Source organism: Rhinoraja longicauda, chromosome 16, assembly GCF_053455715.1.
Source record: "Rhinoraja longicauda isolate Sanriku21f chromosome 16, sRhiLon1.1, whole genome shotgun sequence".
Lineage (NCBI taxonomy): Eukaryota > Metazoa > Chordata > Chondrichthyes > Rajiformes > Arhynchobatidae > Rhinoraja > Rhinoraja longicauda.
Genome location: NC_135968.1, coordinates 27920622 through 27947046, shown reverse-complemented (window position 1 = coordinate 27947046; position 26425 = coordinate 27920622). Strand labels below are relative to the sequence as shown.

Here is a 26425-nt window from a genome sequence, read left to right as displayed (position 1 = left end):
CTGACTACAGAGTAGCTGAAAAGCACTATTTAATTTTCTTCATTCAGTGTTTTGTTAGACCTACAATTCAAATTGGTCACCAATGAATCAACTGGAATTCAAGATACAAAAATTAAAATTGCTGACCAAAGCAAAGATAGAATTGGCATCAACATGCCTTTGTAGCATAAGCATTAATGCTGACGTAAATTATTGCATTGAAATATTAAATTATTTTGATTGTTAAAGTTTCAGAAATTTTCTTGACTATGGAAACACATTTTTCCAATGAAGGAGAAAAGGTCATTGAACTTTAAGCCTTGCCTCAAATGCAGCAGGAGCACAAAGACCTCATGGTTTTGTATACACACAGGGGAAAGTCCTATCCAAAATAGGTCATAAAGTCAGAACACAGGCCCAATGCCCAACTTGCCCATGCCAACCAAGATGCCCCTTATGCACCTGTGCTACCTGCCCACATTTGGTCCATATCCTTCCAAACCTTTCCCATCCATAAATCTGTACAAATGTCTTTTAAAAGTAATAGAACTTGCCTCAACTACTAGCTCCGGCAGCTAATTCCATATACTCACCACTCCCTTTGTGGAAAAAGTTGCCTTTCAGATTCTTTCCTCTCTCACCATAAACCTGTCCTCTGGTTCTTGATTCCCCTATGGGTAAAAGACTGCATTCACCCACTCCACCCCCTCCCCCCCCACTCACCCAATCTCCTCCATCCCCCCTTCCTCCCCTCCCCACTCCATCCCCTCGCCCTCCCACCCCACTCACTCCATTTTCCCCCCTCCCTCACCCACTTCATGCCCCCGTTCCTTCCCCCCACCACCACTCACCCACTCCATATATATATTCACAAGATCAGAGTTTTAGTAATATACTAGAACAAGTGTGCCCGTTGGGCCCGTCCTCGTAGGGTTTCCATTGTAACCGGGAGGGGAGTGGGGGTAGGGAAGGGGGAGGGAGGGAGTAGGGAGGTGTGGAGGGGGGAGGGGAGGGGGAGGGAGGGGGGGAGGGGAGGGGGGAAGGGAGGGAGGGAGAGGGGAGGGAAGGGGGTAGGGGGGAGGGGGAGGGAGGGGAGGGGGGAAGGGGAGGGAGGGGGGAAGGGGAGGGGGAGGGAGGGGGGAGGGAGAAGGGAGTGAGGGGGGAGGGAGGGGGACCTCCCCTTTTCCCAGTACCCCTCTTTCCCCATTGGGCCCGTGCTCGTAGGGTTTCCATTGTAACCGGGAGGAGGGGAGGGAGGGGAGGGGGAGGGAGGGAGGAGGGAGGTGTGGAGGGAGGAGGGGAGGGGAGGGGGAGGGGAGGGGGGGAAGGGGGGAGGAGGGAGGGAGAAGGGAGGGAGGGGGGTAGGGGGGAGGTAAGGGGGAGTGAGGGGGGAGGGAGGGAGGGGGATCTCCCCTTTTCCCAGTACCCCTCTTTCCCCGTTGGGCCCGTCCTCGTAGGGTTTCCATTGTAACCGGGAGGAGGGGAGGGAGGGAAGGGGGAGGGAGGGAGGAGGGGGGAGGGAGGGGAGGGGGGAAGGGGGGAGTGAAGGGGTAGGGGGAGGGAGGGGGAGAGGGGAGGGGGGGTAGGGGGGAGGGGGGAGGGAGGGGGAAGGGGGGAGGGAGGGGGATCTCCCCTTTTCCCAGTACCCCTCTTTCCCCGTTGGGCCCGTCCCTGTAGGGTTTCCATTGTAACCGGGAGGGGTGGAGGGATGGTGGAAGGAGGGGGGAGGGGGAGAGGGATGGAATGGTGGAGGGAGGGGGGAGGGAGTGGGGGAGGGTGGGATGGAGGGAAGGAGGGAGGGGGGGAGTTAGGGGCTGAGTGGTGATGGAGGTTGGGATTGAGGGGGGAGGGAGGGGGGGAGGGAGTGGGGATGGAGGTGGGAAGGAGGGGGGAGGAAGGGGTTGATGGGGGAAGTGGGACCTCCCCTTTTCCCAGTACCCCTCTTTCCCCCACCACCAAGCCCCCTCCGCAACGACCCCTGTTGTCCCCAGTCCCCATTCACAGACCCCCCCCCCCATTCTCTCTCTCCCCATACACACTCTCAGTGCTTTTTTCGAAACACTTGCCCCGGTGGCCCACGAGCATATGGGCCCAATGCTGATCTGTGTATGTTAAGTGACTTGCAATAAAAAAATATACTTTAAAAAGAGATAAGTGCTTTTTAAGTGCTTGTTTTGAAACATTCGCGGTCACATAGTGCTTCTCACTGTAGCACCCATCTCAAGTGTGCCCGTTGGGCCCGTCCTCGTAGGGTTTCCATTGTAACCGGGAGGAGGGGAGGGAGGGAAGGGGGAGAGAGAGAGGTGTGGAGGGAGGAGGGGAGGGGGAGGGAGGGGGTAGGGGAGGGGAGGGGGGGAAGGGGGGGGAAGGGGGGAGGGAGAGAGGGGGAGGGGGAGGGAGAGAGGGGGAGGGGGAGGGAGGGGGGAGGGGAAGGGTGGAGGGAGGGGGACCTCCCCTTTTCCCAGTACCCCTCTTTCCCCATTGTGCCCGTCCTCGTAGGGTTTACATTGTAACCGGGAGAAGGGGAGGGAGGGAAGGGGGAGGGGGGGAGGAGGGAGGTGTGGAGGGAGGAGGGGAGGGGGAAGGGGGAAGGGGAGTGGGGGGAGGGAAGGGGGAGGGAGGGGGGAGGGGAGGGGAGGGTGGAAGGGGAGGGCGGAAAGGGGGGGAGGGGGGAAAGGGGGGAGGGGGGAGGGAGAGAGGGGGAGGGTGGAAAGAGCATCCCTCTCCCCATCAGAACTGCCCCCTCCATCGACTCCTTTAAGTCCAGGCTCAAAACCTATTTCTACTCCCTAGCGTTTGAGGCTCATTGAGGAGGCGCTGTGAACTGTTTGCGTGCCACTGTACGTTTCATTTTTTCCTTAGTACCTAATCAGATGTATAGCACTTTGGTCAACGTGGGTTGTTTTTAAATGTGCTATACAAATAAAATGGACTTGACTTGACAGCTCTTCGCAACAATGTAGCACAGGGGCATTGTGACGTCACACGCTGAATACCGCTGGGGGGGGGGGAAGGGGGGTCAGCTCGAGTCCATCTCACAGGGGCATTGTGACATCACAATCCGCACCGCAGCGCCCCCCTTCTGTCAAAACTTCGATAAATCAGGGGGGGCAGCACTTTTAAACCTCTGTAACTTAAAAAATATGCGTCCGAATTAAATAAAAATATCATTTTCCAGCAGCGAACCGCATGCTGATTAAGGCAGTACAAAAATCGTGGCGCTACGGTTCACCGTTTTGCCGGAATTGCCGTCTTCAGCCGACATCAGTGGGATATATATATATAGATACAAGATCTGAGTTTTAATAGTATATAGATATAGATATAGATTAAGCAGCTGATCAGTGCATAGTAAAATGACATGAATAGTTATGGGATGAATGACTAGTTAACCTCGATTGTGGGGTGATAGCTAAATGCTGCCAGAATATCTGAAGTAGGTCCCTTCTCTTCTTTGAGGTGCCATAAGTTTATTTTTACATTTCTCAAGCAGTATCTTTTTAATTAAATAGTAGCTTTAAATGTTGCACTGCATGTTTAAATTATTAGATCAGTTCCAAAAAGGCACGCAAATCCAAAACCCAGAGTCAAAAGCGTCACTACTGAGCAGGGGTGCAGTGCTGTCGAAGCTCACCGGAGGGAGGTACCTCGGTAATAAAAAGCCAAGATAAACAGCAGGGAATTTAAACTCGTGGGGAATTTAACAGCGGCTGCTCCGGCATCAGTGACAGCTCCGGCACCGAAAAAATTAACACCTCAACACTGCTACTGGGTAAAAGTTGACATATGAATATACCAAGACTTCTGAAGAAATCGGTAAGCTACCTACACAGTGCCTGAACATAGCATCACCTTTGATTTTTAACTTTTGTTTGAAAGGCACCCATATCAACTTTTTTTTAAAAATCATGTAATCAATAAAAATCCTATTATGGCAAAAAAATAACCTTCAGCAGGGGAATAAAATTATAAATGGATTAATGCATAATTGGATGTGTCATTTAATATTGCATGCAGTTATTCAATTACTGATTGTAGAAATTTCAAGTTTTGTAAATAAATTTTCTTATTGGCATCCAGAATGAATCTGCAACACAAAGTGTCTAGAGTTCTTATGAGAGACTAAAATCATTTTCAACCTGAACTAAAGTCAAAGGACTGTGAGACATGAGGTGGGAAGTAGGATAGTAACTGATGGTAAAGTCAGTACATTTAAACAGGACGTGGTTAAAACACTTACTGATTTGCATCCAAAAGTATGACCTTAACTCCATCCACAATACATTCCGTGTTCATCGGTAAACTTATAACACATTGGTCCTGTACTTTAAGCTTAGATATCACCAAATTGCGTGTTATCTGCAATTCAACGGGGAAATAAGATTAATTTGAATCACCAACCTAATTATTATGAACACGTATGTATTCTGCAGACTTCTCAGTAACCTTTTCAACTATTTTGCAGCAAATTCTTAGAATGATATTGAGTATCACTAGCTAGCTGAGCAAACATCACCCTAATGTTAATCCCACGACGAATGCAATTTCCTCCATATAAGATACCACCTCAACAGAAAGGATGGAGCCAGGGTTAAAAATTTCAAAATGGAAGAAGAATTTTCAAACCTGTGTACATGGGTGATGGGACCCATTTCACTGCACATACGTAATTAGCATTCAAATCAGGTTCCCAGAGTGCAAATGGAAGGCCGATTTTTAAAGTAAACTACATATGAAGGAACTGCAGATGCTGGTTTATACAGATGGATACAAAATGCTGAAGTGACTCAGCCAGTCAAGCAGTATCTCTGGAGCAAATAGGTGACATCTCAGGTCAGAATCAGAAGTTAACTACATCCAGTTGAATTATCTAAAGTAATGGAAATTCAAAAATAGAGAGCCACAAGCTGCAGGCTTAAGAAAATAGGAACATTTTAATCAACAGGATTGTGTTTACAGAAAAAACTGATAGGGCAAACACAATTTGCCACACAAAAACTGGGGATCAAAACATTAAGATCCATCAGATAATGAATATCCATCTGTACATCATCTTAAATTTTGATTGTATCTGAACTAGTTGATATTCTAAACAGCAAAATCAAATTTTAAAGAGTTTTGTTCATATTGAATAGTAGTAATGGTACTAAAAAAAAATTGTAGACATAATGTAGAATATCATTAGGCCATCTAGTCTATGCTGGTGCTGCTACTCCCAATCCTATTCCAAATCCATACCAGGTTGGTTAACAAAACAGTTACTCTTGATCATCTTGAGTTTTCATAAAAAGGGCTAAAAAGGTAAGAAAATATGGAATTGTAATAAATGTTTGATCCAAGTCACTGCCAGAAGCAATGTTATTTACTAATCAGAAATACATCTGCATTGTCAATAAACCATGCGACAAATAATTAACATTATTCCGTGCTACTATGAATAGATCAAGCCAAAGATTCAATGTTGCAATCAAAACAGTTATTATAGTCTATTACTTGTGTTTCATTGGCTTTCTTAAACAGACTTTCACAAACTTACTGTGCTGCAGTAAATGAGGCATCCAAAATTCTTGGTAAGACCTCCATAATGATCCGAATGAAAATGAGTAAGAAAGTAGCCAATGCATCCCTCAATATCACCATATTGGAAGGCATCCACTGTGAAATTAGTTCCTGAAAGCACAAGATAATTCATGACAGTAGATTACTTGTGCAACACAAATATTAAGAATTTTTCAAAATAGTAGGCACTTAAGTCACATAAGTAGCCAAATGTTTGCTTGGGGAAAATAAGGCATTTGAGGTTAATGCCAAGTTAATTTTCTGTTCTCCCATCACTTGTCCTTGTTCTTTCTCTCATCATTTTGGTTTTTGCTCTTTCTCTCTTTAGTTTGTTATTTCGGTCAGATTTCTACAAAGCAAATAATGTTGCAAGCTTTTCTTCTCTTACAGCCTCCTCTTAAAGCTTGACTGAACAGAGTCTGTAGAGGGCATTTAAAAAAGTGACTACTGGGCTTCACGCAAGTGATTAAAATTAGAAAACAGCCATTGTAAATGTACTTAGTTTGAGGAAGTACAAACAAAGACACGTATTGTTTTTTATTAAAATGCAGACTAGTGAGCAAATTGGAGGAGAAAGAATGGAAGACAGTTTTCATAGGCCATCACCAGAAGTTAAAGTAGAAGTAATTCAATTAAAAAAAGTTTTGTAAGTTACCAAGACCCAAGGGCTTGAGCTAAAAGGAGAGGTGAAGCAGGCTAGGAGCAGAGGAGAATGATGGGCGATCTTATAGAAGTGTGCAAAATCATGAGAGGAATAGATCAGGTAGACTCAGAGTCTCTTGCCCAGAGTAGGTGAATCGAAGACCAGAGTGTAGTTTGTGAAGGGGAAAAGATTTAATAGGAATCTGAGGGGTAACTTTTTCACACAAAGAAAGGTGGGTGTATGGAACAAGCTGTCGGAGGAGGTGGTTGAGGCAGGTACTGTTACAACATTTAAGAAACATTTAGAAAGGTACTTGGATAGGACAGATTTAGAGGAATATGGGCCAAACGCAGGCAGGTGGGACTAGTATAGATGGGACATATTGGTCGGTGTGGGCAAGTTGGGCCAAATGGCCTGTTTCCACGCTGTATGACTCTAGGTGTTGAGACCAGCTTTCATGAGAACATTAAAAAATAGCAGGCTCAGCCACTCAATCCTTCAAGCCTGCTCTCCATTCAATACGACATGGCTGAAATATCCCACAGCTCTTTTCTGCCAGTTCCCCATAGCCTCCAAGTCCCTTAGTTTTCAAAAGTGTACCTATTTTCTTTTAATTACCCCATTGATCAGGCCTCCATAACACTCAGGCATACAGAATTCAAGAGATTCACACCATAAAACCATATTAAAATATACATAAAGGTTTGAGTATGAGAAAATACAAGAAAGGATGGGTAAACATAATTTGGAGCATTTCGATGAAAAGAGGAAAAATTGTGTTGAAGTGGCTGGGCTTAATATTTATTTCTGTTTTGTAATTTCCATGTACTTAATTAAAAAGCTACAATTTCACAGCAACAATATTACTTCTTGGCCAGCTGTACAATTTACATCTGTTACTTATTATCTTGATGGACAAACAGTTAAGCACATTTAATTTCATCAGCATTTGAAATCTTACTCCTGTTTTTTGCATTTGTACGTTATCATGGGAAGATGTGCAAGGCTGGCTGGTCTTGATTTACTGGCCAGCTCAGAAACATAATATTAATAGATCCTGGCTAGACATTCTTCTACATTACAACAAAATATCACTACACAACTGATTAGAATTTGACTCCTAACTAGCATCTAAAGAAAATAATTTGTCTTGAGCAATATTCAAATGATTGATAACTTACCTGGGATCTTCTTATAAAAAGGACATTGCTTTTTTTTGCGGTATGAGTTTATTCCTCTTCTTTGTCTTTTAGTTCCCCTTTGTTGTTCATCAATAGGCTCCGTTTGGCTTTTTTCTACATTTCCTAGGCAAGTTTCATCACTGACAGAGCTATCTATCTTCCTCTTCCTTTGCCTTTGTCTTTTGTCAGCATATGAAACCTCTGAAAATAATTCTGTTGCTTTTCCTTGAGGTGTATTTTTCTGAGATTGTTTTTCCTCTTCAACTTTTGGTGGCAGTCCAAAGAAAACTCCAATATCAGTTTGTTTTAATTCCTTATTAATAGCTGTCCTCTTGGGGGTGTTTATGGAACCTTTTCCCAATAAACTTAGTGATTCCATTGCAAAAGACTTTGTTCTGCTTTTTGGACTGTTGACATTTTGTAAAATGCTTCCCTGTTTCTCCATATTCAACATAGGCAAAACTAAGTCCTGAGTATCAGCTAATGAAGTCTCCTTAGGGCAGCTAGAATTACCTTTCTTTTCTTTTCTCATCTGATAATCAAAAGCTTCTTCTGCAACAGCACACTGAGTAAAATAAGATGAAGCACTTGGTTCCTTTTTAATTTGGGGCGGTGCTAATAAACTGTTAGAATTTGAGTCTTCTGTTTCCAATTCAATTAAGGCTGATCCTATTAAATTAGATTCTGACTGATTATACACTTCTTTATTGTTGCCATTATCTAATGGAAACCACTTATATGCTGATGGTTCAGATTTTGACTGTGGTAATCGTGTTTCACAATCTTTTCCATTTGCTGTTGAAGTATTAACACTATCAGTTAATAGAGCAGGAGCTGGGCCAATGCCAAAAGCATAAACATCAGGCATAACCATGTCCTTAATGACACCAGATTTGCACCTTAACTCTTGTTTAATGTTCTGCAGCTGCTTTAAGTCAGAAAACATAGCATTTTCACTGTTATAACAATGATTAATAGTCTGATCTTGAAACAACTGCATCCTTGGGAAAGATCTGGAGTTTTGGTTAGGAATTTCATCATCACTACTAAGTGGAGAGTAACTGATATCATCATCACAATTGGCTTTTGAAGGAAGGGCAAAAGCAAACTCATCGTCTGACAAGCTCTTCAGCTCCTTTGTTGTATGGTTGATTGGTGCCTCTTTAAACAATCCATCCATGTTATTCCCAGGTTTTACTTCTGTTGTTAATTGTGATGCAGAACGAGGTAATCTTCTGTGAAGGTTACTCGATGATAACGCAGATACTATCTCCTTTGAAACACTTCCAGAAGCAAGAATCTCAGATGCTCCTTTTACAAATTTGAATTTACTTGAGTTTTTTGTAACTATTTTGTTATTGGGCGATTCTAGCAGCAGTAGGGCATTTTGCTTTTTGCTTGTAAGACTTTCTTCGATTTGAGGAGATTGACTACTTTGTAAGGATTGGTCATTATTGTTAAAATCAGGTGAAGTGGTAAGGTTACCTTTCTCCAAGACACTGCAAAATGTAGATTGAGTGTCATTTTGGTTCAAAGCTCTATTTTCAGCAAGCAGCAAGTGGGAATAACGTTTGAAGTGTCTTGGAATTGTATTATTACAAAGCAAGCCATCTGGACATTCTGAAAATAAAATACACTTATTATAGATCTGTTAGTTTAAAAAATATGAAATTAACACTTTATTCTTGTATAATTTTAAAAGAAAATAATTAAATTTATTTAATCAAATAATGACATCATTTTTTTAAAACTTGGTATTTTGCTAAGCTTTGCTTTTAAAAATTCTTGTTTCAGGGTAACTAAGAAACTGGATGTTTCTGCAATGAACCCAAGGATGGGAGAGATGTTCCAGATGAACTTTAATTATCTTCCAGGAGTTTCTTCCTCATCCATTCTGGCCAGTAACCTAATCCCGAGGAGAACAATTGTACCATATACACACACACAGCAGGCTGACGTCAACTGAAACCCCCCATTAAAAAAAATATATGATGGGATTCAGACAGTACACCCCACCCCGGTTCCACCTGCCTGCCCCTACTCCCTCACACCACCACCCTGCCTGCTGGAAGAGTTTGAAAGAGTGCAACAAGTCCAGAAGGAAGTTGAGGTGCTGTTCCTTAAGCTTGCATTTGGCTTCATTGTAACAGTGCAGGAGGCCCAGAAAGACAGGTTAGTGTGAGAATTAAAAAGGCAGGCAACTTCAGAATGGAATGGAATACTATATTGTCACATGTGACTAGCCACAATGAAATTCTTTGCTTGCACAATGTATAAAAATAGCAGCCATCCACGGTGCTGACAAAGATACAAAGCATGCCAGCTCCCCCTTTTGTTCTCTCTCTCTCTCTCTCCCCCCAGTGGTTCCCCCACGCTGGGTCCCCATTGTCCTTTGTTCTCTCACCCCTCCCCAATTGTCCATTATTTTTCCCCACCTCCCCCACGGCGGTCCCCTCCCCCCTCACGGCAGTCCCCCCCACGCGGGTCCTCCGTTGTTTATAGTTCTTAGTCATTCTTATCGTCCAAATGCTCGACAAGATGAGATTTGATTAGCATTTCTTTCTCAAATGGGAGGTTTATTGACTGTTTAAGGGCAATAATTTATCATAATTATTGGCAGAAGGAGGATTCTAGCAACTCTAGATTATTAGGAATTCCTGCTGCAAAGGGAGATTTGGTTTGCATGACTTTTTAACATTTCTAGTTATTTACCGCAAATTACATACTTCTAAAGCACCGTCCATAACTGTAATATAGAACAGCTACTAACTTGCATGCAGAATTATCTCAAATTTCAACAGGGTAATGATCATTTAGATTAATATTGTTTTATGAAACATTCTGTCTAGGCCATCAAGGGAAACTGCTGATAGACACATAGCTGGAGTAACTCAGCGGGACACAGGCAGCAACTCTGGAGAGAAGGCATGGGTGACGTTTCAGGTCGCGACCCTTCTTCAGACTAGTTGGGCATAAGTGAAATGAGATATATAGACGATGATGTAGCGAGATAAAGACCAATGAATGAAAGATATGCAAAGCTGCTGCCCTTTGAACACTGTCATGAGACAATTTTAATGTAATACCTGTGAAGGCTTGTGGAACCTTGGTTTAAAGCATTGGTTTTCAAAGCGGGGATACAAAATATTTAAATAAAGTGCCGCAATCTTTGTTCCTTTCAATAAACGCAGGGTGAATCATTTGGTTAAAGTGGGCTACATGAAAAAAGAAATTTGAAAACCATTAGTTTCAACTCTCGATCAACTGACGGCATCTTCAAGAGCACATTAATTACCCGTGAGACACTGGAAAGTCACCTTGTGGCTGGAACTGAAGACTTGAGGCCAAATTTATTGCCAGCAATTGTGTGCAGAATTTATTGGTGAATGGAGTCATCTTGAAATGCCCAGTGATGCAAAACCATGGAGATAGAATTGTATGTAAATGTTAAGTGTGTATGAGGCTTGTAAGGCACATAAGCCTTGAATATTGAAACAGATCAAGTCTTTCCATCTTATCCTCAATTCTTCACAGGTGAAGATCCTTATTGAAGGTTCTTAACCTGAAATGTTGTCTCCACAACCTGCTGATATTTCCAACATTATTTTGTTTTTACTCTATTCTTGCTACCCCACTGATCCCCTCCATTTGTAGTTTTCATCCTCTTTCAATGGCTCACCATCCCCATCCTTACTGCCTCCACCACCCCAAACCCAAGCAGTAAATCCTTCTTTGACCTTCAGAAGGCTCTGCCCAAACTTATTTTGACGATTCATACAGCAGGAGATGGCAGGAAATGTTCCCATTTTGCAAGATGTTTAATCCTGAAAGTTATTCAGAAGAACACACCAAGGGTTGCCACAAACCAAATTTGACCCATTTGTCTTAGTTGGGCCGTGCATGACATAGACATTTGTATGTGTTTCTTTGACTTGAACTCAGAACATATTCAACTATGAGCCAGGCCTGATTACGATAGACTCGTTCCCTCTTATTTGACTGCACAACCTTTTGACTACATTATCAATTCTATATTAGGTTAAGAAGTTAGAGTTGCATGGTTTAATAATGTAGAAAAAATAAAACTGATGATCATAAAAACAACTGATGATCATAAAAATAACTAGTAAATTAGATGTATTGCAAAAGCTACAAGTGCAGACATTAATTGCACAGTGCTAAAATCAAGAACGCTCTCCTGTAAAGATGGAAAATATGAATATCACTCAGTGGTTTGGATTGAAAGTAAAAAGTCATACCATAGATTACCATACCAAGGGTTTAATAGAAATGTGCTGGGCAAGTTTTTTTAAACAGTGTAGTATGGGGCTGGATTGGTGGTGGTGGAAGCAGATACAAAGATACGATAGTTGTGTTTAAGAGGCTTTTAGATATAGAGTCATAGCATGATACAGTGTGGAAATTGTCCCTTCGACCCAACTTGCCCACACCGGCCAACAATGTCCCAGCTACACTAGTCCCACTTGGCTGCGCTTGGTCCATATCCCTCCAAACAAGACAGGTACCTGTCCAACTGTTACCCATGTACCTGTCCAACTGTTTCTTAAATGATGGGATAGTCCCAGCCTCAACTACGTCCTCTGGCAGCTTGTTCCATACACCCACCACCCTTTGTGTGAAAAAAGCTACCCCTCGGATTCCTATTAAATCTTTTCCCCTTCACCTTGAACCTATATCCTCTGGCCCTCGATTCCCCAACTCTGGGCAAAAGACTCCGTGCATCTATTCCTCTCATAATATTGTACACCTCTATAAGATCACCCCTCATCCTCCTACGCTCCATGGAATAGAGACCCAGCCTACTAAACCTCTCCCTATAGCTCGCACCCTCTAGTCCTGGCAACATCCTCGTAAATCTTTTCTGAACCCTTTCAAGCTTGACAATATCTTTCCTATAACATGGTGCCCAGAACTGAACACAATATTCTAAATGTGGTCTCACCAACATCTTATACAACTGCAACATGACCTCCCAACTTCTATACTCAATACTCTGACTGATGATGGCCAAAGTGCCAAAAGCCTTTTTGACCACCTTATCTACCTGCGACTCAACCTTCAAGGAACCATGCACCTGTACTCCTAGATCCCGCTGCTCTACAACACTACCCAGTGGCCTACCATTTACTGTGTGGGTCCTGCCCTTGTTCGACATCCCAAAATGTAACACCTCAAACCTCTCTGTATTAAATTCCATCAACCATTCATCCGCCCACCTGGCCAATCGATCCAGATCCTGCTGCAATCTTTCACAACCATCTTCACTATCTGCAAAACCACTCACTTTTGTATCACCAGCAAACTTGCTAATCTTGCCTTGTATGTTCTCATCCAAATCGTTGATGTAGATGACAAACGGTAACGGGCCCAGTTACAGGCCTCCAGTCTGAGAAGCAACCTTCCACCATCACCCTCTGCTTCCTTCCATGGAGCCAATTTGCTATCCATTCAGCTATCTCTCCTTGGATCCCATGCGATCTAACTTTCCAGAGCAGCCTACCAGCGGAACCTTGTCAAATGAAGTTAAAATAAATTCTGGAAGCAAAGTACAAATTATATATTAAAAAAATATCTGCAGACTAGACCAAGTAGACCCATTGGGCCCAAACCTCTCCTGCATTGGTGCAGCACCCTCTCCTCCCCCTTCCCCCCCTCCCACCTCATCCCCCCCCCTCACCACCCCTCCCCCACACTCCCCTCCCCCCCTCTCTGCCTCCTCCCCCCTCCCTCCCTGCTCCCCCCACTCCATCCCCCTCAACCCTCCTTATCCTCCCTCCCTAGGAGATAGATTTAAACTTTAAAATGTGAATAACTTAAAAAATATAACACCGATTTCAATGAAACTTCTTCCATTAGCACCAAAGGGACGACTGTAAGGTGGGTCTAAAATTGTCGCGCTATCGTGTACCGTTTTGGCAGTAGTTCAGGAACAAACAAACAAGAGTTTTAGTATATAGATGTGGAAATCTGAAAGAAAAACTGAAAATGTTGCAATACTCAACAGGTCAGGCTGCATCTGTGGAAAAAAAGTCTCAATATTTCAGACAGAAGACTCTTTGTCAGAATAAGGAAAGAGACAATTACAAAACATGCACAGAAAATCTAATACACTTTGCATTGCTTTGACAAACTTTAAAATCTCATCATGGACAAATGGAGTTATGCATATAAAGAATGTAGGGCAGCATTGGGGCGCAGTGGTAGAGCTACTGCCTTACAGCACCAGAGACCCAGGTGCGATCCTGACTTCGGGTGTTCGTCTGTCCAGAGTTTGTACATTCTCCCCGTGACCTGCGTGGGTTTTCTCTGAGATCTTCGGCTTCCTCCCACACTCCAAAAACATACAAGTTTGAAGGTTAATTGGCTAGGTACATAAATAAATATGTCCTTTGTGTATTTAGGAAAGTATTAATGCGTGGGGATCGCTGGTCGGTGCGGACTCGGTGTGCTGAAGGGCCTGTTTCCGTGCTGTATCTCTAAACTAAACTAAAACTAAACACTTATTTCCCCAATCATCTAGCCTACAATTTTTTTTTTCTAAGCCTAAAAAGAATTTTCGTCTTATTCTCCTACATTTTTGTCAAGTGATCCAAAACTCAGCCTGCCATTTATGACAATATCTGAAATACTTTATGATTAAGATTTATCTTCTTTAACTTTGAATGATTTTTTTAAAACTTCATGTTTAACCCTGCTAAACAATAGCAAATTTCTCAGAAACATCGGCTCATGTAATGTGTCTCATCATTTGATTCTTTGAACAGGTAAAGCAATAAATTACCTATAACATTATCAAGAAAATGCTTTGTATTGCCATGAATTAGATGGAACATGCACAAACATGGCAAATGGTAAAATTCTAGATCTCAAATATCTTTTCACAGAATAGATAAAATTGGCCTGATATTTGATGCGTATCACAAAGCTTTTGCTTAACATTTATTTGGTATTCAACTATTAGGAACTATCTCAATTACAAATAAAAATATTGAAATATTGAAATATCATCTATCTATCTATCAATCTTATCTCTCTCTCTCTCTCTCTCTCTCTCTCTCTCTCTCTCTCTCTCTCTCTCTCTCTCTCTCTCTCTCTCTCTCTCTCTCTCTCTCTCTCTCTCTCTCTCTCTCTCTCTATCTATCTATCTATCTATCTATCTATCTCTCTATCTCTATATCTATCTATCTATCTATCTATCTATCTATCTATCTATCTATCTATCTATCTATCTATCTATCTATCTATCTATCTATCTATCTATCTCTCTCTCTATCTCTCTATCTCTCTCTCTATCTATCTCTCTCTAAAACTCAGATCTTGTGTATATATTTTTTTGTGGTTTGGCCTGATATATTCGTAACAGCGATTGCAGCAAAACGGCGGACCGTAGCACGACGGTTTTCGCACCGCCTCAATCGCCAATCTCGCGCTCGCTCGGCCGTGATATTTTCATTTAATTTGGTCGCGTGTTTTTTAAGTTACAGAGGTTTTAAAGCGCTGCCCCGCCCTTTTTCAGGGGGGCGCTGCGGTGCAGATTTAGTTTTCAGCTTGTGGCTTGTGACGGCTACATTGTTTCGAAAAGTTTCCAGAAAAGGATTTAGTTTTCAGCTTGTGACGGCTACATTGTTTCGAAAGGTTTCCAGAAAAGCACTGATTGTTTTGTTATTGCAAGTCAAGTCAAGTCAAGTCAAGTCAATTATATTTGTATAGCACATTTAAAAACAACCCATGTTGACCAAAGTGCTGCACATCTGATTAGGAAAAAAAAAAAAAAAGGTTATAGTGGTCACTTGACATACACAGATCAGGAGGACGGGCCCAACGGGCACACTTGGAGAGTAAGAGTGGGGCTGGGGGAGGAGAGAATGGGGGGTGTGGGGACGGGCCCAACGGGCCCGCTTTGAACGGGCACACTTGTTCTAGTATATAATACTAAAACTCAGATCTTGTGTATATTTTTTTTTGTGGTTTGGCCTGATATATTCATAACAGCGATTGCAGCAAAACGGCGAACCGTAGCGCGACGGTTTTTGCACCGCCTCAATCGCCAATCTCGCGCTCGCTCGGCCGTGATATTTTCATTAAATTTGGTCGCGTGTTTTTTAAGTTACAGAGGTTTTAAAGCGCTGCCCCCCCCCTTTTTCAGGGGGGCGCTGCGGTGCAGATTTAGTTTTCAGCTTGTGGCTTGTGACGGCTACATTGTTTCGAAAAGTTTCCAGAAAAGGATTTAGTTTTCAGCTTGTGACGGCTACATTGTTTCGAAAAGTTTCCAGAAAAGCACTGATTGTTTTGTTATTGCAAGTCAAGTCAAGTCAAGTCAAGTCAATTTCATTTGTATAGCACATTTAAAAACAACCCATGTTGACCAAAGTGCTGCACATCTGATTAGGAAAAAAAAAAAAAAAGGTTATAGTGGTCACTTGACATACACAGATCAGGAGGACGGGCCCAACGGGCACACTTGGAGAGTAAGAGTGGGGCTGGGGGAGGAGAGAATGGGGGGTGTGGGGACGGGCCCAACGGGCCCGCTTTGAACGGGCACACTTGTTCTAGTATAATACTAAAACTCAGATCTTGTGTATATATTTTTTTGTGGTTTGGCCTGATATATTCGTAACAGCGATTGCAGCAAAACGGCGAACCGTAGCGCGACGGTTTTCGCACCGCCTCAATCGCCAATCTCGCGCTCACTCGGCCGTGATATTTTCATTTAATTTGGTCGCGTGTTTTTTAAGTTACAGAGGTTTTAAAGCGCTGCCCCCCCCCCCCTTTTTCAGGGGGGCGCTGCGGTGCAGATTTAGTTTTCAGCTTGTGGCTTGTGACGGCTACATTGTTTCGAAAAGTTTCCAGAAAAGGATTTAGTTTTCAGCTTGTGACGGCTACATTGTTTCGAAAAGTTTCCAGAAAAGCACTGATTGTTTTGTTATTGCAAGTCAAGTCAAGTCAAGTCAAGTCAATTTTATTTGTATAGCACATTTAAAAACAACCCATGTTGACCAAAGTGCTGCACATCTGATTAGGAAAAAAAAAAAAAAAGAAGGTTATAGTGGTCACTTGACATACACAGATCAGGAGGACGGGCCCAACGGGCACACTTGGAGAGTAAGAGTGGGGCTGGGGGAGGAGAGAATGGGGGGTGTGGGGACGGGCCCAACGGGCCCGCTTTGAACGGGCACACATGTTCTAGTATACTATTAAAACTCAGATCTTGTGTATATTTTTTTTTGGGGTTTGACCTGGTATGCGCGTAACAACGGTTTCTCTGATTTTGTCAAAACGGTGAACCGTAGCGCCACGATTTTTGCACCACCTTAATCACCACGCGGTTATCTGCTGGAAAATTATTTTTTATTTAATTCGGTCGCATGTTTTTTAAGTTACAGAGGTTTTAAAGCGCTCCCCCCCCCCCCTAATTTATAGGGGACGCTGTGGTGCGGATTTATTGAAGGTCTTCAGCTTGTGATGTCACAATGCCCCTGTGAGATGGGTGCAACATTGTTGCGAAAAGCGTGTGACGTCACAATGGACAAGCAGCTGCTATTGGGTGTCTACTCTTTACAAATTTACATTTTTTTATGAGAAGCACTTGGTCAAGTCAAGTCAATTTTATTTGTATAGCACATTTAAAAACAACCCACGTTGACCAAAGTGCTGTACATCTGATTAGGTACTAAGGAAAAAAATGAAACATACAGTGGCACGCAAACAGTTCACAGCACCTCCTCAATGAGCCTCAAACGCGAGGGAGTAGAAATAGGTTTTGAGCCTGGACTTAAAGGAGTGGATGGAGGGGGCAGTTCTGATGGGGAGAGGGATGCTGTTCCACAGTCTAGGAGCTGCAACCGCAAAAGCTCGGTCACCCCTGAGCTTAAGACCGGAAGCTTAGTGACCGGAAATTTTGTGAAAAGACACTGAGAGTGTGTCTGGGGGAGAGAGATCGTTGCGGAGGGGGCTTGGTGGTGGGGGGAAAGAGGGGTACTGGGAAAAGGGGAGGTCCCCCTTCCCCCCTCAACCCCTTCCTCCCCCCTCCTTCCCACCTCCATCCCCACTCCCTCCTAAAACTCCTCCTCCCTCCCCAACTCCCTCCACCCTCCCTCACCCCTCCCCCCTAACTCCCCCCGTCCCCTCCATCCCTCCCGTCCCCTCCATCCCTCCCTCCCCCTCTCCCTTCCCCCTCCCCTCCCCCCTCCCTCCCCCCTCCCTCCCCCTCCCCCCCTACCCCTCTCCCTCCCTTCCCCCTCCCTCACCCTCAACACCTCCCTCCTCCCTCCCTCCCCTTACCCCCCCCCCCAATCCCCTACCGGTTACAATGGAAACCCTACGAAGACGGGCCCAGCGGGGAAAGAGGGGTACTGGGAAAAGGGGAGGTCCCCCTCCCCCCTACCCCCCTCCCTCCCCTCCCTCCCCCCTTCCCCCTTCCCCCCTCCCCTCCACCCCTCCCCCCTCCCTCCCTTCCCTGCCTCCCCTCCTCCCGGTTACAATGGAAACCCTACGAGGACGGGCCCAACGGGGAAAGAGGGCTACTGGGAAAAGGGGAGGTCCCCCTCCCTCCCCACTTCCCCCTCCCCTCCCCCTCCCTCCCTACCCCCCTCCCTCCCCTCTCCCTCCCCCGTTCCCCCTTCCCCTCCCCTCCCCCCTCCCTCCCCCTCCCCTCCCCTCCCCCCTCCCTCCCCCTCCCCTCCTCTCTCCACACCTCCCTCCTCCCCTTCCCTCCCTCCCCTCCTCCCGGTTACAATGGAAACCCTACGAGGACAGGCACAACGGGGAAAGAGGGGTACTGGGAAAAGGGGAGGTCCCCCTCCCTCCCTACCCCCCTCCCTCCCCTCTCCCTCCCCCGTCCCCCCTCCCCTCCCCTCCCCCCTCCCTCCCCCTCCCCTCCTCCCTCCACACCTCCCTCCTCCCCTTCCCTCCCTCCCCTCCTCCCGGTTACAATGGAAACCCTACGAGGACAGGCACAACGGGGAAAGAGGGGTACTGGGAAAAGGGGAGGTCCCCCTCCATCCCCCTTCCCCTCCCCCCTCCCTCCCCCTCCCCCTCTCCCTCCCCCCTCCCCCCCCTCCCCTCCTCCCTCCCCTCCTCCCGGTTACAATGGAAACCCTACGAGGACGGGCCCAACGGGCACACTTGTGCTAGTATAATACTAAAACTCAGATCTTGTGTATATATTTTTTTGTGGTTTGACCTGATATATTCGTAACAGCGATTGCAGCAAAACGGCGGACCGTAGCACGACGGTTTTCGCACCGCCTCAATCGTTTTGCTGCACACTTGTTCTAGTATACTACTAAAACTCAGATCTTGTGTGCGTTTTATTTATATGTATGTATATTTGATTTCGCCGATTTCTCCAAAACGGTAAACCGTAGCGCCACGATTTTTGCACACCATTAATCACCACTCGGACAGCTGCTGGAAAATGATGTTTTTATTTAATTCGGTCACGTATTTTTTGACTTACAGAGGTCTTAAAGCGCTGCCCCCCCCTTTTGAGGTTTCTATAGGTGGCGCTGCGGTGCGGCTGTGCTCAGTACGCATGCGCGGAATCTCCCCACTCTGTACTCAGCACGCATGCGCGGCATCTCCTCACTCGCACCAAAAAAATGGACGCCGTTAGCGGCGCAAGCCCGCGATCACCGGCTCACCTCTCCTCTCTCCCCTTGCTTCTCTCCTCTCTCCCACACCCGGGAGAACATCTCCCCGCTATCCCCCCACCCCCGGGCCTTTGAATGATGCGTTCTCCCGCAACCCGCACCCCCCCCCCCCCCCCCCCCGGGCCTTTAACTGATGCTAAGAGTGTGTCTGGGGGAGAGAAAGGTCTGAGGTCAAAAAACTCGCCCAACCCCCCTCCTACTGATTTATTGAAGGCTTTCAGCGTGGCACCTCTCCTCTCTCCCCTTGCTTCTCTCCTCTCTCCCAAAATGATGCTAAGAGTATGTCTGGGGGAGAGAAAATGGGGGGGGACTGAGAATGGGGACCGGGGAGTGGGACTCCGCCCAAGGGGAGGGTGTGGGGAGAGTAAGAGTGGGGCTGGGGGAGGAGAAAATGGGGGGTGTGGGGACGGGCCCAACGGGCCCGCTTTGAACGGGCACACTTGTTCTAGTATAATACTAAAACTCAGATCTTGTGTATATTTTTTTGGGGGGTTTGGCCTGATATATTTGTAACAGCGATTGCGGCAAAACGACGGACCGTAGCGCGACGGTTTTCGCACCGCCTCAATCGCCAATCTCGCGCTCGCTCGGCCGTGATATTTTCATTTAATTTGGTCGCGTGTTTTTTAAGTTACAGAGGTTTTAAAGCGCTGCCCCCCCCCCCTTTTTCAGGGGGGCGCTGCGGTGCAGATTTAGTTTTCAGCTTGTGGCTTGTGACGGCTACATTGTTTCGAAAAGTTTCCAGAAAAGGATTTAGTTTTCAGCTTGTGACGGCTACATTGTTTCGAAAAGTTTCCAGAAAAGCACTGATTGTTTTGTTATTGCAAGTCAAGTCAAGTCAAGTCAAGTCAATTATATTTGTATAGCACATTTACAGATTTAGTCTTCAGCTTGTGATGTCACAATGCCCCTGTGAGATGAGCTCGAGCTGACCCCCCTTCCCCCCCCCCCCCCCCCCCGCGGTATTCAGCGTGTGATGTCACAATGGACAAGCAGCTGCTATTGGGTGTCTACTCTTTACAAATTTACATCTTTTTATTTTTAACCTTTTTTTTTCAAGGTCTTCAGCTTGTGACGTCACAATGCTTGTGTGAGATGGTTGCTACATTGTTGCGAAAGGCAGCTGATTGTTTTTTAACGTTTTTTTTTATTGCAAGTCACTTAACATACACAGATCAGCATGGGGCCCCTATGCTCGTGGGCCACCGGGGCAAGTGTTTCCCACCCCTTCCCCCCTCCCCTCCCCTCCCCCCCTCCATCCCCCTCCCCTTCTCCCTCCCTCCCCCCTCCCTCCCCGCCTCCCAGTTACAATGGAAACCCTACGGGGACGGGCCCAATGGGGAAAGAGGGGTACTGGGAAAAGGGGAGGTCCCCCTCCCTCCCCCCCTTCCCCCCTTCCCTCCCCCCCTCCCTCCCCCTCCCCTCTCCCCCTCCCCTCCCCCCTCCACACCTCCCTCCTCCCTTCCCTCCCCCCACTCCCCTCCCCTCCCGGTTACAATGGAAACCCTACGAGGACGGGCCCAACGGGGAAAAAGGGCTACTGGGAAAAGGGGAGGTCCCCCTCCCTCCCTCCCCCCCTTCCCCCCTCCCCTCCCCTCCCCCCTCCCTCCCCCCTACCCCCCTCCCTCCCCTCTCCCTCCCCCTTCCCCCTCCCCTCCCCCTCCCCTCCTCCCTCCACACCTCCCTCCTCCCTCCCTCCCTCCCTCCCCTCCTCCCGGTTACAATGGAAACCCTACGAGGACGGGCCCAACGGGGAAAGAGGGGTACTGGGAAAAGGGGAGGTCCCCCTCCCTCCCCCTCCCCCCCTCCCTCACCTCTCCCTCCCCTTCCCCCCTCCCTCCCCCTCCCTCCCCTACCCCTCTCCCTCCCCCCTCCTTCCCCCCTCCCCTCCCCCCCCTCCCTCCCACCTCCACACCTCCCTCCTCCCTCCCTCCCCCTTCCCTCACCCCCCTCCTCCCTCCCTCCCCCTTCCCTCACCCCCCTCCTCCCTCCCTCCCCCTTCCCTCACCCACTCCCCTCCCGGTTACAATGGAAACCCTGTGAGGACGGGCCCAACGGGGAAAGAGGGGTACTGGGAAAAGGGGAGGTCCCCCTCCCTCCCCCTTCCCCCCTCCCCCCTACCCCCCTTCTCCTTCCCCCCTCCCCCCCTCCCCTCCTCCCTCCACACCTCCCTCCTCCCTCCCTCCCCCTTCCCTCCCTCCTCCCTCCCTCCCCCTTCCCTCCCTCCTCCCTCCCTCCCCCTTCCCTCCCTCCCCTCCTCCCGGTTACAATGGAAACCCTACGAGGACGGGCCCAACGGGGAAAGAGGGGTACTGGGAAAAGGGGAGGTCCCCCTCCCTCCCCTGCCCCCTCCCTTCCCCCTCCCTTCCCCCATCCCTCCCCCTCCCTTCCCCCATCCCTCCCCCTCCCTCCCCCTCCCCCCCCTTCCCCCCCCTTCCCCCCTCTCCTCGCCCCTCCCTCCCCCTCCCCCCTACCCCCTCCCTCCCCCCCTTCCCCCCTCCCCCCTCCCTCCCCCCTCCACACCTCCCTCCTCCCTCCCTCCCCCTTCCCTCCCCCCACTCCCCTCCCGGTTACAATGGAAACCCTACGAGGACGGGCCCAACGGGCACACTTGTGCTAGTATAATATAAAATTTTAAAGAGAGGAAAGCAAACTAGGTATATGTCACTGGGTCATTATTGTATACACCTTCCATTTATCAGTTAAACGAGCATGGAATATGATGCAGAACATTAGTAATACAATGGCTCTACGAAGCTATGACACCTAACTTTGAAAAACATCAGCTGTGATCCGAGCCTTTGAAAAGAATGCATTAAGTAGGAATAGGGAGTATCAGCATTTTTGTGTGGGTTGAAAATTCTACCGTATAAAGTAATAGCTGTCAAATTTTAATTCCAAATACACTCTATCCTCATGGCAACTCATTTCAGGATGATAAGTATGCTATCTTTTATGCGAGGTTGCTAACATAACATACGGAATGCTGCATGAAGAAGTCAAAAGGCCAAAGTCAACTTGACTTAGTGTTGTAAATTGGAGCTTCATAATAAGGTTGAGTGGAATATATTAGAATTTAAAAAACCGAGAAGGTGCTCTTTCAATTTTTAGTACCAAGCAGCTTCAAATCTTTGACAGCTTTCCTTCTGTTTTCTTACTTCAGAACAACTATAGCACAGAAATACACCAAGAATGCCAATACAACTCAATGTTGTAGGAAAATATTTCTGGGTTTAAAACATGCTTCCTTCAGTCATTTCTGCTAGAGTTTAGAGCTGCCTCTTGGACCTATTTCATAAGCATATTCATATTTGCAGCGATAAACTGTTTTGTACTCGTCTTTAAAAAAATACTGAAGATTCTCAGGACACTGCTTAAACTTAAATTTGATTTGGGTAACTTTCCTAATAATTTGATCATTTAGATAATTTTAAATTGATTGGGGAGCTCTTTGCAAATAAAGAGACATCTGCCAAATAGGAAGCTTTTAAAAGTGAGATAGTGAGAGTTCACTTCGAGCATGTTCCTGTTAGAGTGAAGGGCAAGGCTGGCAGGAGTTGGGATCACTGGATGAGATATTGAGGCACTGGTCAAGAAAAAGATATAGGCAGCTAGAATCAGATGAATACCTTGAGGGGTATAGTGGGTGTCAGAGTGATTTTGAGGGGAAAAGAGGGCAGAAAGGGGACATGTGTTAGCTTTGACTGATAAGGTAAAGAAGAATCCAAAGATAATTTACGTATATTAAGGAGAAAAGAGTAACCCAGAAGAGAATTGGGCCCCAAGACCAACAAGGCTGTCTATGTGTGGAGCCACAAGAGATGGGTGATGTATTATTCACAAAATGCTGGAGTAACTCAGCAGGTCAGGCAGCATCTCGGGAGAGAAGGAATGGGTGACGTTTCGGGTCGAGACCCTTCTTCAGACTCGCATCTCGGGAGAGAAGGAATGGGTGACGTTTCGGGTCGAGACCCTTCTTCAGACTGATGTCGGGGGTGGGACAAAGGAAGGATATAGGTGGAGACAGGAAGATAGAGGGAGATCTGGGAAGGAGGAGGGGAAGGGAGGGACAGAGGAGCTATCTGAAGTTGGAGAAGTCGACGTTCATACCACCGGGCCGCAAACTGCCCAGGCGAAATATGAGGTGCTGCTCCTCCAACTTCCGGCGGGCCTCACCATGGCACTGGAGGAGGCCCATGACAGAGAGGTCAGACTGGGAATGGGAGGGGGAGTTAAAGTGCTGGGCCACCGGGAGATCAGTTGCGTTAATGCGGACCGAGCATCTGCAGTTATTTTCTTATACTACTGGGTGATGTATTAAATCTACATTTCTCTTCTGCACAATTATTAAAGACCTCTTTACAACAGTTTCAAGGAGAGACCACCAGGTGGTTGGAGCAAATCCCTGACTCGGTTGTCGCGGACAATCGGCAATAACAGACACCACCCCCCGCTCCCCCACCATGGTTCATGATAACGAGGCTTTACTATATTGTGGAAAAAACACATGGATGCAAGGAAACTTGAGTAAGTTAATAATGATGCCTTGAAGAGAATTCACATTACAGAAAAGGTGGTAGAGATCTTAAAAAGTATTAAGGTTGTTAAGTTCCTGGGACCTGATCAAGATTATCCATGGCATTATGGGAAGTTAGGAAATTCTAGGCTCATGATAGAAATATTTGATAGCCACATGTGAGAAGACTGGTGGGTGGCAAAAGTTAAGCCTCTATTTAAGAAAGGAAGGAAAAACCTAGGAACTATAAACCAGTGAAAGTTATTGGAAGGAATTCTGAGAAACAGGATCTACGTGCATTTGGAAAGGCAAGGGCTAATTAGAGATAGTAGGCATGGCATTGTGCATAGGAAACCGTGCCTCACCAATTGCCGTAGACATTCAATACATGGTTTTTAGCAAGACGTTTAACCAGGTACCGCATGGTAAGCTTTTCTGGAAGGTTAAATCACATGGGTTCCAGGGTGAGCAAGCTAATTGGATACCAAATGGCTTGATGGAAGGAACCAAAGGGTGGTGGTAGAGGTGTAAGGAGGAACTGCAGATGCTGGTTACGCTGAAGATAGACACAAAATACTGAGTAACTCTGCGGGTCAGGCTGCATCGCTGGAGAAAAAAAACAGGTGACTTTTTGGCTCGCGACCCTTCATCAGACTGAGAGTAAAGGAGGGGGAAACTGGAGGTCCAGAACAAAGCAGAGCCTGCATCGATGACCCAGGAAAGGTGGAGCCTACAAAGGTCCATTGTTGGCTGGGGATAAGGTGATAACAAAGGAATACAAACGGTGAGATTAGCAAGAGGACTGGGGGGGGGGGGGGGGGAAGGGACGAAGAGAGAGGGAATGCCAGGGTTACTTGAAGTTGGAGAAATCAATATTCATGTCACTGGGTAGTAAGCTGCCCCAAGCAAAAAATAAGGTGCTGTTCCTCCAATTTGCATGTGTCCTCACTCTAACAATGGAGGAGGCCCAGCACAGAAAGGTCAGTTTGGGAGTGCGAAGGGAAGTTAAAATGTTTGGCAATTGGGAGATTGGGTAGGCCAAGGTGGACTGAGTATAGGTGGTCTGAGTACAGGTGTTCAGTGAAACAGTCACCCAGTCTGCACTTGGTCTCTGAACAATGCTCAGTTCGCCTTGGCCTACACGGTCTGCATGTGACCACGTGGATTTTTTCTAAGTGCTCCAATTTACTCCCACATCCCAAAGACATGTAGGTTAATTGGCTTTTGTAAATTGTCCCTAGTGTGTAGGATGGAACTAGTGATCGCTGGTCAGCGTGGACTCTGTGGGCCAAAGGGCTTGTTTCCACTCTCTATCTCTCACCTACACATTATATTATTTTATCAGATCATTTTCTATCATCTTATGAATTGCAGAGCAAGAAGGAATAATTCATTCAACCCCCGTGTGCTATAATTTCTAATTTTAACTAATGGAAAAAGGTAGTGCCATGACATCCTTGTGGCCAATAGTGATGAAACATTAGTATGAAACTTCAGAGCTGAAATATTTGTAAACATTTTATGTTGGAACTGTCAATTGGATAATCCATCTTAGCCTACTGCTGAACTCCACGACATCATGGTAACCAGAAACCGTTAAACACACTGAATCCTGGAAATGCAATGGGCCCTGACAATAATTCAGTTATATTGCTGAAGCCAATTCCACAAGAACTTGTCACATCCTTTGCCAACTGTTCGAGTATACACTTGATCTACTTGTCAAAATGGAAAAAAATACTCGTATATTTAAACAGCACTAATCCAAGTGAAGGCTTGAAAACCTCCTTTCCATTATCAGCAAAGTGATGGAAGGAGTTAATAGTGTTACTAAATGACACTTACTGTTAATTATGAATTATAGCAATTACTGATAATTGTATGCAGGCTGTGCATATCAAGTGGGAACATATCAATTTTTGTAGGAGAAAGAGAGGCACAAGCTTATTTTGTGGATGTATGGTATGGGATATGCATGAATGTGAATAAAATAATGCAAGCAACTAAGATGGACTAAGGAGTTGAAGACTAAGTCCAAAGATGGACTAAGAAGTTAAATTTGACAGAAGGAGTGAGAATGGATGCCTTGGTAGCTTGACATGAAGAAACCTCTGTAAAATTAGCCAGTAGGAATTGGAAAGAAAAACCTTCACTAACTGGAGTCGTATATAAAATAAATTACAATTATTGTCGTCATTGGATACCAATCTCAGCACTGAGTTACTAATGCAGGAGATCTTCAGGCAAGAATGAAATGCTCGGAAAAGAAGAGGTGCAGCGCACAGGCCTTGAACCTGATGAGACGCAGGAGGAGCCCGGCCAGGACTCACCCCACAAGGCCCAGTCCCTCCACGCACCAGAGTCTCCTAACCACTGCAGAGTAGTTATTAAGAGGGCTGATCCGTGGGCGGTTGCTGCTGGGACGCAAGTCGGGGCCTGATCAACCCCGGCTGGGTCGCCTGGGCGAGGGTGTGTGATGTTTTGAGACCCGAAACACCCCATGACCCCAGGTCACATCACCGAGGATGCGTCCCAGCGCATCCAGAAGATGTATCTTTCACACATGCAGAAGATCTTCTGGCCAATCTCCCAAACCCACCATGTTTAACAGCTTCATCAATGACCTTCCCACCACTATAAAAATCAGAAGTGGGGTTTGTTTGCACACTGTTCAGTTTCACTCTCTTCTCCTCAGATAACCTCCTTGTTGAAGATGCAAGGAGATAATGAAGCAGCACTTGGACAAATCTCAGGGTCAAACTAATACATGGCAGTGAATGTGATGAGAGGTATTGATCATCCCCAATACAGATGCCAAGTATTGATCATCCCCAACAATACCTTGTATCTCCAACAAGGAGGTGGCTAAGCACCT

At 46.1% G+C, this 26425-nt stretch overlaps 1 protein-coding gene across 1 annotated transcript in view; it reads right to left on the bottom strand.

Moving 5' to 3' along the window:
* dclre1a (DNA cross-link repair 1A (PSO2 homolog, S. cerevisiae)) overlaps positions 1 to 26425 on the bottom strand; it is a 48680-nt gene that overhangs the window by 20495 nt on the left and 1760 nt on the right. The window contains exons 2-4 of the mRNA XM_078413469.1: positions 7363 to 8982; positions 5516 to 5649; positions 4220 to 4338 (exon numbers count right to left, since the gene is read on the bottom strand). Coding sequence (XP_078269595.1) covers positions 4220 to 4338; positions 5516 to 5649; positions 7363 to 8982 — 1873 coding nt within the window. The remainder of the gene's footprint in view (positions 1 to 4219; positions 4339 to 5515; positions 5650 to 7362; positions 8983 to 26425) is intronic.